Here is a 12,571-nt window from a genome sequence, read left to right as displayed (position 1 = left end):
ATTCTCAGTCACACACACACCAATGTGAGAGTGCTGTCATGCAAGGCGCTCAACCGCAGAAAGGGAGAAACTTGGGCCCTGTTCACACTGGGGTGTGCAATCCAGTTCAAACCATATTCAATCTTCTGGTTCAGGCTGAGAAATGCACCAGGAGCAGACAAACACAGAGGGGCTTTAAAAACGCTGCCTTTCTTCAGCCACAACAAGGAATTAAATTATTTCCAGACTTCAATTAACAAAATAAGGACACTTTATGTGGCTAAGTTTTCATCAGACTGTGATGATGAATCTGGCTGAAACGACATAATGGTTTTAATATTTGAAATAGTTTGAACTGTATGAATGGTCGCGTGAGGACTGCAGCTTTGGCTTTAACTGTTGAGCCAATCGATGCACAGCAGCAGGTTAGCGCCTCCCTTTTGTTACCATTCCATTATTTTGAGACCCCACCCAAAGGTTGCTGAAAAAGTGGTATGTTACAGGAAGGTTATTATGGTACCAGTTCCTAATCAGGATGTGGAAATGCACAAATAGCGTGCCATACTGATCCTGACCACTCGGAGGAATTGGGACTTTAGTGATTTTCCCGATCTGGCTAGGGTTTGAACTGAGGCTCCTCTGGTCTCAAGCCTAAAGCTTAACCACTAGACATCAACTCCCCCAGACAAGTGCTCAAACCACATTTAAACAAAAAAGGACAGTCCATCAAACTAGCATAGTTTCACAGTGACGACATTTTGCAGGATCCCCCAAGATAAGTCATTTTCCAGCAATAACATTGGCTTGATAGTTTGTGATATACCATGTGATATAGTATAAATGTACTTTATGATGTCTACATTTCAACATTAAGCCGATTTGGTGGAAAATCAAAAGGGACTATACATTTCATCCAAACTTTAATCAGGGCTCTAAAGGGGGCCACGAAGTGCACAAGCGGAAATACTAAGTGCAATAATTTTACAAGCTAGCTAATAACTGCTCATAGAGAACTGAGGCTGACGATGAAAACAGGCGACTGGTAAGAGCTCGTGTAGCTGCACATCACTTCCTGAGCTGATACATAAAACCAAACAATTCCCACCTGTCTGGTTTTTAACATGCCAGGCCACAATGGGATTGTGGGTAATCTTGCTTGGTCCCTTTGACTGCCTGCCACGCTACATAAATAGTACATGATGACTTAATTGTAATTTAAAACGTTATAAATATTGAAGAAGAATTAAAATAATTTATGAAACACAACAGTGGAACAGAGCGTGTGCGAGAGAGTGTTTTGTCTCTTTTCAGTCCTCTCTCTCAGCGTACGGTGAGACGATGGGTGGCAGCGGTGCAAACTGGGAATTCTGTAATTGCTTTTTCTGTCCCCGAAGCATGTCTTCCTGCTTTAAATCAAAAAAGGCAATCTCTGTCAGTAATGGCTCAATTAATAATTAAACACGTGTCTTATCTCCACCGAGCTTCCCCTATTTATTTTCATCTGGCTGACAGCGGTGTGTGCACAAACAGCATTAGTGCTAAAATAAAGGCGGCATTAATATCAGCCCTTCCTCCAAAAACACATCACTAAGCTCATAAACTGTCATATGCCTGTGAACAGTAATAACCTAAAGATTAATAAAGAATCAAGATAGAGACTTTGTTTTACTGTTTTCTTTCCCTGGTAAGAGCTTTCCCTGCTAGCTAAACCATCCACCCTCTTAGCTATACTACACTACAACATTTTTTTTTTTTTTAGATTCAACATTAAATACTTAAAAAGTCATATCACTACATTTTATTTTAAAAATAGTTAAACTCATAAGAGTGTAAGATGTTCCAACAGAACATATATTTGGATGGAAACTGTAATATTTAACACCTGTTAGTGCTCCAACCATGTATGTTTAACTAAAAACGTACAAAGATGCATCTAAGGAATAGATTCACATTAAGCTAACATAATATATTAGCATGAAACTACTTAAATATTTTAATAAGAAATTAGCAGTAGAGCCTTTGTATTAACCAGGCTAGGCTAGCTAGCTAGCTACTTATACATAGTGCAGCAACTACCCAATAATAATTTAATATTCATGTGAAGAGAGTTTATTTTTACTAGTGTGTTACAACTTAGTACAAACTACAGAAATTCAGGTTTTTTTTTTTGCCTATTCTTTGTGTGCTTCAGAACTTGTGCATGTGTGTAGCGTGCTAACTAGTTGTCTAGAAACAATACAGTGATCCAGTTAAATGCAGAAAACAGCTCATAGAGGATATGTCTGTGGTCATCTTTAACTCCACACACCACCGGATCAAGCTGCATCAGCAACAAAGAAAAAGTGCGGTCTCGACCATGGATTTCCACAAATCTGGAAAACCAAAACTTATGCACAACTGATGGTCGAGTTGAAAAACAATGAGAGTCTAACCTACAAAAACCTCATTAAGTTCTTAAAATGTGTCTTGATGTGACAAAGGTAACCTTCACTCATGCTTTTGTTAATGACATCATCAGGGGTGAGTCGACCTCCACTTGATTTTCATATCTGAAGTTGTGCAACCTCCAACCCCCAACCCCTCTGAAGTACTTCATTTTCCACTTACTACAAGACAATACTTGCACTGAGTGTTGGGTTCGTTAAGAACTGAGGTGGCGTCTTTGCATCCAAAGTGACCAGCGTGAAGCTCTTCACTGTATCCTTCAGTGTCACGAACGAACTAAACTCAAAACATCCTTTGGCCGTGAGCGCATTGTTAACACAGAAATGTTGATCTTCCTGTTGAAGCGTTTCCAAGGCTCTACCTGGATTTTGTCAAATCACAGCAGGTACAGGAGGTGAGCTTTACCCGGCTTAGCGTCCACAGTGGCGATGGCTGTTTTCAATTCCGGCGCTCGCTAATCCGGCGGTGTGAAGCCTCTGCAGCCCGTATGTTTTTTGCAGCAACACATCTGCCCTGTAGTCATCATCAAGCCTGCCAGCCAGCCGGCCACACTCTCCGTCCACCTCCACTCCATCCCGATTCAGCGACGGCCAAAAGCTGATTAGTCAGTCGGAAGGTCAACCTCCATTCATTATTTAATGGGCGAGAGGCTGCAAACACTGAGGCCGGCCACAGAGGTTGGTGATACATTACACTGACCTGGCCAGAGGAGAGCTGCCGGGCTGAATACAAAACATGCTCTTATCTATTTGACTGTGCCTGAGGTGCCCTCAACCTCCACCTGTGGCATCGCCACTCCCCATCTAATCGCTGTCCTCACTCTACAATCCAGCAGGTGAAGCTCTTATTTTCCTGTAGTTGGCACGACTACGGCAGGCTGAGAGTGGCAGTGGAAGATGATGATGATGATGTTTATTTATTTATTTTGTTTTTTTTTATACTGGTAGTGGAGGAACAAAGACGACTCCGCAGCTATTGACAAGAGCTAGCCTGCAGACAAGGTTGATTAGCAATTCAACATGTGGACTCTGGACTGTGTTGCACATAATGAGAGCTTAGGGAGCAGGCCATGAACTGATGGGGGGGGCAGAGGAGAGAGGGCGTGGTTGTACCTCACAGCCCATCGGGAATTGATTTCCCACAACAGCAAAGATACATGAGTACTTTTACTCGTGAAATAAATAAATAAAACTCCCCGAGCAGGTCCCAAATCCTTACGCTAGCACATTGGTAATGTGTTTATATATAAACAGTTAGAGGATAAGCCCTAAATCCACTGCCAGGCTAAACGGTTTATGCATCTTTTTTGTTTGTTTACTTCTCTGTCAATTAAGCAAATTGGTTTGACATCCCTGACGAGCAGTTCTGAGGTGAGTAGATTTTTTTCTTATTTTTTTAATTTCCTAGAATGCCACAATAACCCCGTGTTAAAATTTGACGAGGTCTCAAGACGTGTTAAGAGAGAGTCAGATGCACATGATTGCAGTTGTGTGTGTTTTCTCTTCCTTATCTGCACGCTCTCTCCTTCCTTTGTTCCGCTGGCCTAATCCAGTATGTGTGGGCCGGTAAGTTTAATGGAAACAATTTATTAAGTCCGGCTTAAAATGCCATCTGCGGCTAAGCCTCCCAAAGCCGCTAAGCTCCTGGTGTTGCCCCGGAGCTTGCTGTGTTCACGCTTACTGTAACGCTCTGTTTAAAATGAGCACAACGGGTCAAAATTAATCAGGATTACAAGGGCACAAATCCACTTCAGAAATGGGTTTTCTACCAATCTTTCTCCTCCTATCCCAAGATGCACCAGGTTTGCCTGCAGGGCGGCATGCTGCATGGGTTTACCTCGCACACTGCAGCAGCACCGTTTCCTGCAGCTCAAAAAGAATCACCTTCTTATGGAAATGCACTGACAACTAAAATAGTTCTCAGAGCACACACCTCTTCCACAAAATTTCACAAAACATTTTCCTATTTTTCTGTTGTTCAGCACACCACATTGTTGCCCTATGACTGCCTATCCCAGCAGTCATATGGTGTGAGGCATGGTACACCCTGGATAGGACGCCAGCCTGTCGCAGGGCCACATAGAGACAAACAAACACGTTCACACTCGCACACAAACCTATTTAAAGTTTCCATTTCACCTAATCTGCATGTCTTTGGATGTGGGAGGAAGCCGGAACACCCGGAGGGAACCCACACAAACACAGGGAGAACACGCAAACTACACACAGAAAGGCCACAGTTGGGAATGGATCCCATGACTTCTTGCTGTTGGGCAACAGTGCGAACCACTAACCCACCGTGTTACCCACAATTAATTGATATGAACTGAAAATCAATTATAAAGTAACAGATATGACTACATCGATACAAAGACCCCTGAATTGATCTAAATGCACTATGAAACAATCAATGGCTCAATTTTAACATTAAAAATTGGTTGAGTTGAGACTGTTTCACTGCTACTTCCACATCTTCAAACTCTTGTAAAAGTTCAAAGGTCAGCGTGAGGGGCACGTTAGATTGGTCACAGGAACATTAATTGTAGGAGGTAAAAACAAACTCAACATGTCTCGGTGGTATAACGGATAAATTTGCCTGTTTGAACTTTATGTTCGATTCACAATTTTTTAATACTGTTACAAAGATTCAATGCGGAAATGTTATTCTGCACTATGCTAACAAAGGTGGTTTCTTCTTTGCTGTGCTTTCTGTTACAGTATGCCGTGCTGCCCCTAGTGATGAACAAAAGGCGAGCAGACGCAGTGCCAAAGTGCTGCAGCACAGTAGTAAAAAGCAACTCAATGTCACACCAGTTCGTGATGGCCTCACAAAAAGTGAATTAATCTATTAGTTTATGATACCGTCACAAAATGTACCACATTTTCATGATGGTATCACAAAATGCGGGGGTGGGTCTGTGGGGGTTATGGTTAGATGAAGGGGTACACAGCAAAATCACCAATGTAAAATTAACACCGACAGTGTTAAAGTAACTGCCAGCATCCATATATTCCTCACTGACCCAGTGTGGACTCATATAGACACTGTCAGTGTTAATGTAACACTGGTGATTTTACTGTGTAGGGTTAGTAATAAAACAACAGTGACAAAAAATGTGACTCATTTTGTGACGGGAGCATGAAAAGCGTGCTGCTGGGCTGGCAAAAATATGAACAAGATCTCCAGTTTCTCATGAAATATGGATTTAAAGGTCAACAATACCACTTTTTAATTGTTCTGATTTATCATGGAATCGCTTCAAATCGAGTCATTCCATAATAAAAAGTATCACTCCTGAACTGTATCATACTCCATGTATTTATAAATGTATTGTATTGATTTCTAAGAGAGACACACACACAAACACACACCCTTCATATCCTCGTTGGCAGATGTAATAATCCTCTGACTGACAGACATGGGTCCTGCACAAACTATCGGTCACGGATATGCAGCCTCACATCGATTACCGTGTACAAGTAAGACGTGACCCAAACGTCTGTGCGCTCAAAGACAGATACGACATTCAACACAGTTGTCGTAGATTCCAAGGAGTTCATGCAAAGATATTTCAGGCCCCTGACAGAGCGGTGATAAGTCCCCACCACTTCCACAGGCGGTGCACTGTGAAAAGTCAGAAGACCTACAAGTGAAGTTTTTTTCCTCGTGCACTGTGGAGGTGCCCCATACATGCTCAGCAGCTACATTTAGCTCTTCATTCGCCTCCAAGCAAGTGACAACGCTCAACTCTGACCTGTAATTCGATAACAGTAGCCCTGAGTCGAACACAAGCCTTCGCAGCGCTTTTACTTAAACATACCATCCTCCAAAAAAATCAATAATTTGCAGGAGGTTTAAGACAGGAACTAAACAAAAACCAATAGTGGTTAGATAACGCTTGGCCTTTACTGTACCTTCCTACCTCATAACCACCAACACAGACAGACATTCAACACAACTTCTGCCCGCCCTTCAGTAACAACATTCAAACACGATCACGATGTATGTTCTGTTATGATAGATACTATGTTAGCTTGTATCTGGAACTAAACACTTAGTCAAGTGACAGAAATAAGCGATGAACGCATCTGGGCATGTGTGGGTCAAATGGGGTAAAAAATTCCAGCTACCAAACTCACACCGCTACCACTGAATTTTGTATATGGTAGCGTTAGCGGACTGTGAACGTTAAGGCTTACAGGGATTGTTTCAAAGGCTTTAAGCCTTAAGCGACGCATACAATAATGACAGGGGCCCGTTGTGCTGTTTTCAAATGCTCAAACGGAATTCCTAGGCTTGAAAGGTGGCTGAAAACACACGACTGCAAAGCTCCGCCAAGTCCACCCAAAGACGGAAAGAAGAAGAAATGTGGTTGTAAACCTCCGTTCATTCTACACAATTTCCCCACAGAAAAGAAAGATCCAGATGGATGTAAAAGACGGACTAAAATTGTAAGTTTCTTGCACACATTTATTCTGTCAATATCCTGAAACCGTGCCGAATTATAATGTGGTTGATGGCGCTGTTTTCGTGCATCAGTTTATGACTATAATGTTGCGCCATGAATGACGTGGCGTGTAATATTGTAAAACTGACATGTTCTATAAATGAACTGCATGCATGCACATATCATTGCATATCTGTCAACCTATCAAAACAAACGTGACACCAAAGAGGATATATGTGAGACCCACCTTCCTTGTAGTCATTACGAAGCCGGTGGAGTAGGGATTTCTCAGCCCTGCTTAGCAAACATTCTGCAATATCCACAGTTTCAGACTAACCATCCGTCAGTTGCCTTCAAGGGTCAGAAATTTGTTTGCCTCCAACTATCAACAAGGACTGGTCATTTTCGACAGCAGCTCTCTCTTCCTCCTATGTCAGCACCAATGGTAGTTTTTGTACCGATGCAGCACACAAAGGCAGCCAGCTCTTCTTTCCGTTTCTGTCTACTGCAGCACGCAGTCCTGGTTGTAACAGGCAATCCACTTACAAAAAAATTTAAATCATCAACTTTCCAGCGGTTGAAATGGTCCAAATCATAGCAGTCCTCGCCGCTTTCTGCCGTCTTTGAATGTAGATTGGTAGCCGAAAAATTTAGCGTACCCATAATGCACCGTGTGGCCTGAGATGTGCACTTCACTTATTAAATCAACTGCTTCAGTCAACAACTGGGCTCATTATCAAGCAATACCGGCCTTCTCAAATCTAAGGATTAGCAGTTTTTTTTTTAAGTTTTATAGTTACATCTCCAGACTGAAGACAATACGATATATTTCTATGAGGTATTGTGGTCACGGAAGAGGTTTTTCACCCAATGTAGGACTTTTAGAGTCCAACGGACCTTAAGTAAATTGTTTCATCTCCCTTTTTGTCAAAGTCCTAAGTGTTTATAGATACTGTAATCTAGATACTGTAATCTTTAGTAAACAGGTGCAGAAGTTGAATTGCTAACTTTAAAGGCCGGTGGTTCTATTCCAGTTACACCCACTTGAGGCATGCTTCTATTACACCACAATAATCTAAATGCATCTTGCCTAACGATGTTAAAAAGACAAACTCAGTAAATACGGCAGCAAAGTCTCGTTTGAACCCTGCATAATATCACGGGATTTAACCACTTATGAGGACAACTAGTCCCGTTGCGCAATATATACACACAGTGTAAATTCACACGGGAAAATGATGTACTGTTTTGTTTTCGGCTGCAATCACAAAAGCAGTCACAAAAAGTGCCGTTTTTTTTTTTTTTTTTTGGTTCCCAGTGGAGAAGGGAAGACAAGGGAAATGGGAGAAGATGTGTCAGTAAGTGTTAGCCTACACAGCTAACCAGAGTAGGTACGTTCTCTCGCCTGCACAACCGCCTCGACACGTTTAAGCTCCGGGTCATAAACAACACGCAACACATGTCCACTTTCCAACGCATCATCATTTATTATTTGCATTTTCACTTTGTTTCCGTGTAATTTGCCCAAAAACTCAGAGAAAGTGCCATGTTTCTGTCCCTGGAAGTAGAGAAATTGTGTCATATTTTACCCCTTTAGCGGCCGCCCTCAAACGAGACTGCGCTGCCCAATTAAGGAGCCGGGCTACCAGTATGTTGACCAGGGATCGATTCCTGGTCACACTATCTGTCTCCTTGGACAACACAGTTTATTTGCATTGTCCCAGTTCATCCAGACTGTAACTGGGTACAGCCTGGATGAACTGGTTACTCCTCCAGCCAAGACGAGTAACCTGCATTGGACTGGAGTCCCATCCAGGGGGAGTTGTAGACTCTTGCTCGCTTCACACTATGGAATTAGAGGTGAAGCACCGGCACCAACAGGCTTCAGTTCCTTTATGATCTCACAAGGACCTACTGGACAAATAAAGTCATCATAATGACTGCCCTCTTCTGTTTGATGGAGATAATAATGGTTGACCAATTATGACCTCAGCAGAGAAACTTGCAGTCTGAGTGCCTTTCTAGTTTGGACACCCCTTGTACCGCATGAAGTAAACTACTAAACATTAATTGTACAAATAATCAAAAAAAAGCCTCATTCTACAAACACTTGTGACTCCATCAACAGACTGGAAATGCAGAGATGACGAAGAGTAAACATGAGAGAAAGAAGGCAATGGAGTCTGGGTTTTACCCAAAACCCTGTTCTGTGTGCACAATTACAGTGTTCTGCCTTTGCTGATTACAATGTTGGTCTTTCTTCTCTTCTATTAACCCTGAACCATTTCATTAACGTGACAGAATGTGGGCATGTGTGCTATTTGGACTCAACCTCAACCATTTGTACCCGTAACTGCTCACCAAAATAAAGATCTGAAACCAGCAGGATGCTGAAAAGAAAAAGAAAAAAAAACGTAAAAGACAAGTAAAAGCAGCAACAGTCATAATCCAGAGAATTGTACGTGTGGCGCATCATCACAGCGATACGTATTTATGTGTGCCATAATGTTGGCGTGTGCACGCTCGTGTCTGAGTGTATCCCAGCCAACAGCTCGACAGGCCTGTTGATCAGAGAAAAGCAGGCTTTTCATTGATCCCATAGGACCGTGAGTGAGGCCGGTAATGGGACACATACGCTGCATTTGAAAGCAGACGAAAAGAGCCTGTGGGCTGCTCTGCGTTATATACACACAGACAGAAGAAGAAGAAGAAAACAACCCATCTTGCCCAAAAACAAACACTATCCTAGCTAGAGTGATGAGAGGAGACCAGTGACAGTGCTGGGATGATGGCATCAATCACGCCATCAAGCTGCACATTTCTGTACAGTCTCAGTTCATCACTCAGAGGATGCAGCTGATCTGTGCGACACTCAGCACAGACCCCGACTGGACTGTCTGCATTCTAATGTCACACTCCTAATCCCAAAACCTGGATACACCGAGGCCATCCACGCGCGAGCCAACTTTGAACGAGTGCTAGAGCGTGCGATGGGGCTCCTGTTTATGTGCAACCATGCTCTCTGCGGGCATGCAGGGAGGAAAATGTCAGCTCCCTGACCGCGGGAGTTCTGCAGGCCAGAAGAGAGCAGATGGAGAAAGAACCCGTCTCTGTGTTTTCCAAACCATACAAGTCTGGAAGCTGTTGTGACTGTGAACACTAGTTTCATGAGGTCGAGAGCGGGCACAGGTCATCTGCATCCCACGGCCAGCAGGCATGTCTTCACTCCTTTTCCACTCACCAGTGGAACACTACTGTACTAAATCAAGCAACACCTTCATACATGTCTGAGAAGGAATCCGCCGTTCACATTCTGTTCTCAAAGAGTGGCCCAACAAATTGTAGGCTAACTAATACACCATAATAAGATAATCAACCACCACACACACACACACATAAACTGTACATATGCTGGACAAACCCTAAAATGATGTCACCAATAGGTTTTCCGAAGAGCTGGTTTGAAGTTCAAATAGGCCGGCTCTATGTGTTGCCATCTTGGTTGTGCCTGACTCCACCTAACCCTTTGCCAACCTGTAAAAGGTAAACTGGTGGAGCGTGGGCAAGATCTGTGAGACCTGGGCGGGAAGAATGAAGCCCAAACAAGCCCCCTCATTTCACAGTTACCAAACAAACAAAGCTAACACTAACAGGCTAACATTGGTTTGGTTGATTATGATGAGGTGGACTGAGCAGTGGTTTTCATAAAGGGTGACATGACTGCATCTATTAAAATGTATGACTAGCATGTTGCCTTAATAACGGCTCCACCATCGGTGGATCTTATGTCACCAATCTCCCTGCTAATTAGTGCTAACCTGATGCTAACATATAAATTAAATATTAAATGCAATACCGGACCATTAAAGAATTCATTGCTGCAGTATTTCCACTGCACAAAAGTTTAACCACACAGGAAGCCATATTATCTCAAATAGATGTAACAAAATGTTCAGAAAGTACAAACATGGTCAGGTCTACTGCAGTTAGCAGTCACTGCTAGCAGGGCCCTGACTCTGGCACACGGGTGTCACACTGCTAAATATTCAGACCTTTATGGCTTAAAATAGCTTAAACTGTTGAGTTATGAAATAATGTAGCCCCATACACTTGTTATGAACGGGGAAACTAAAGATCAAAACTGTTTTTACACCAGTCTATAAACGTGTTTGTATGTGCTGTAAACATGCTCTGGAGTCGGTCATTCAAGGACATGCAACATTTGTCACTTCTGCTTAGGCTTCATTTTTTAGCACTGGAGGTTGGCGCTTAGTATTACTAAAGATAAAGACTGGTGCTTTGCAGGAGGGCTTAAATGCCTGACTACAGTTTTTGATGACATTTTTTACAGTCCAGTTGATGCAGCAGACATACCGCCCCCACAGTGCATGCACATTTTGCACTGTTCTACGCCTCCTCCTCTCTCTGCATGTGTTAATGGGTCCCGCTCCCCGGCTCCTGTCCCGCGGGGACATGGTCCGCATGCTGCTATCTGTCACTGGGAGGCTGATCGCACCTCCCATTCCAGCCTCGCCTCACCACACCACGCCACGTCCACCACTTGACACCTCTCTCCCTCCCCTGACCTGGCAAACATCATTGCGTTTACTAAATCTAGAGCTGCAGACACAGTCCTATCTGTGCACGGCATCTTTGACAACACACACACCCACACACACACACACACACACACACACACACACACACACACACACACACACACACACACACACACTACAAGTATGTGGACACAAACAAAAATCACAATGAATTATGAACAAAGAAACTAAGGCCTTCTAATCCACATATGTGCATTTGTGAGCACACTGAGAATTTGTTGTTTGGGGGAGGTGACAAAGCTGTTTCTCTCACTTTCCTTTGGCAAACATTATGGTCCAGGCCTGCTGTCAGATAGCTTGTATTGCCTGAGGGTAAGTTCCCATTTGTGGGGAGCATGTGGCAGGAAGGCTCTAAATCCTCTCTAATGAACCAATATGTAGGAGGGTTAAGTCTTTGACTGGGTCAGCCAAGAAACGCCATCTCACACCCGATCAAAAAAAAAAAAAAAAGTCTGCATATGTAGTCAGCAGACCCTGTTTACATCTGCTGACATTTAAATCTGAATGGGAGCTTCAGGATTAGAGCAGATGAGATTTGGATTCATTTGCACACCCGGTTGTTGATGTGATGCGTATGAATGAGGGTGATGGAAGGAATAATGAAAGGAAGGGAAGGAGAACAGAGAGAGAGAGACAGACACAAGGACAGAAAGAGAGAGAGAGAGACAGAGAGAAAAAATAAATCAGTCTCACCTTTGGGTGTGGTGGGTGAAAACAGCTTCTCCGATCCTACATCAGACACCTGGGAAAAGAAGAGCAGACAGAGAGTTAGTGGTTTCATGAGGTCAGATGAATGAGTGTCAAACATGGGTCATACATACTGTAATAATAATAATAATAATAATAATAATAATTGCTCAAAACAGATGTTCTGTCCAGGAAAGACCTTCGTCAGCTGCTAATGTGACCACAAAAGTTGCCAGACAAGAGAATTATGTTCTCCCACCAGCCCGAGAGGAGCGCTCCCTCTGCACCTGATGGTCCCTGTCTGGATTGCTCGCGTGGAGGTAACATTAGGTGGCAGTGTTGTGCCACCTGAACACCCTCAAAAGAGACGCTGACAGACACTGAGGAAGTGAGC

General features: G+C 43.2%; 1 protein-coding gene across 1 annotated transcript in view; it reads right to left on the bottom strand.

Moving 5' to 3' along the window:
• fbrsl1 (fibrosin-like 1) overlaps positions 1 to 12,571 on the bottom strand; it is a 744,464-nt gene that overhangs the window by 61,761 nt on the left and 670,132 nt on the right. Inside the window, 1 exon segment of the mRNA XM_034171080.1 lies at positions 12,184 to 12,232. Coding sequence (XP_034026971.1) covers positions 12,184 to 12,232 — 49 coding nt within the window.

The sequence above is a fragment of the Thalassophryne amazonica genome, chromosome 5, assembly GCF_902500255.1.
Source record: "Thalassophryne amazonica chromosome 5, fThaAma1.1, whole genome shotgun sequence".
Taxonomy (NCBI): Eukaryota; Metazoa; Chordata; class Actinopteri; order Batrachoidiformes; family Batrachoididae; genus Thalassophryne; species Thalassophryne amazonica.
Note: the sequence above shows the minus strand (reverse complement) of the source record. Positions and strands in the feature narration are given on the sequence as shown.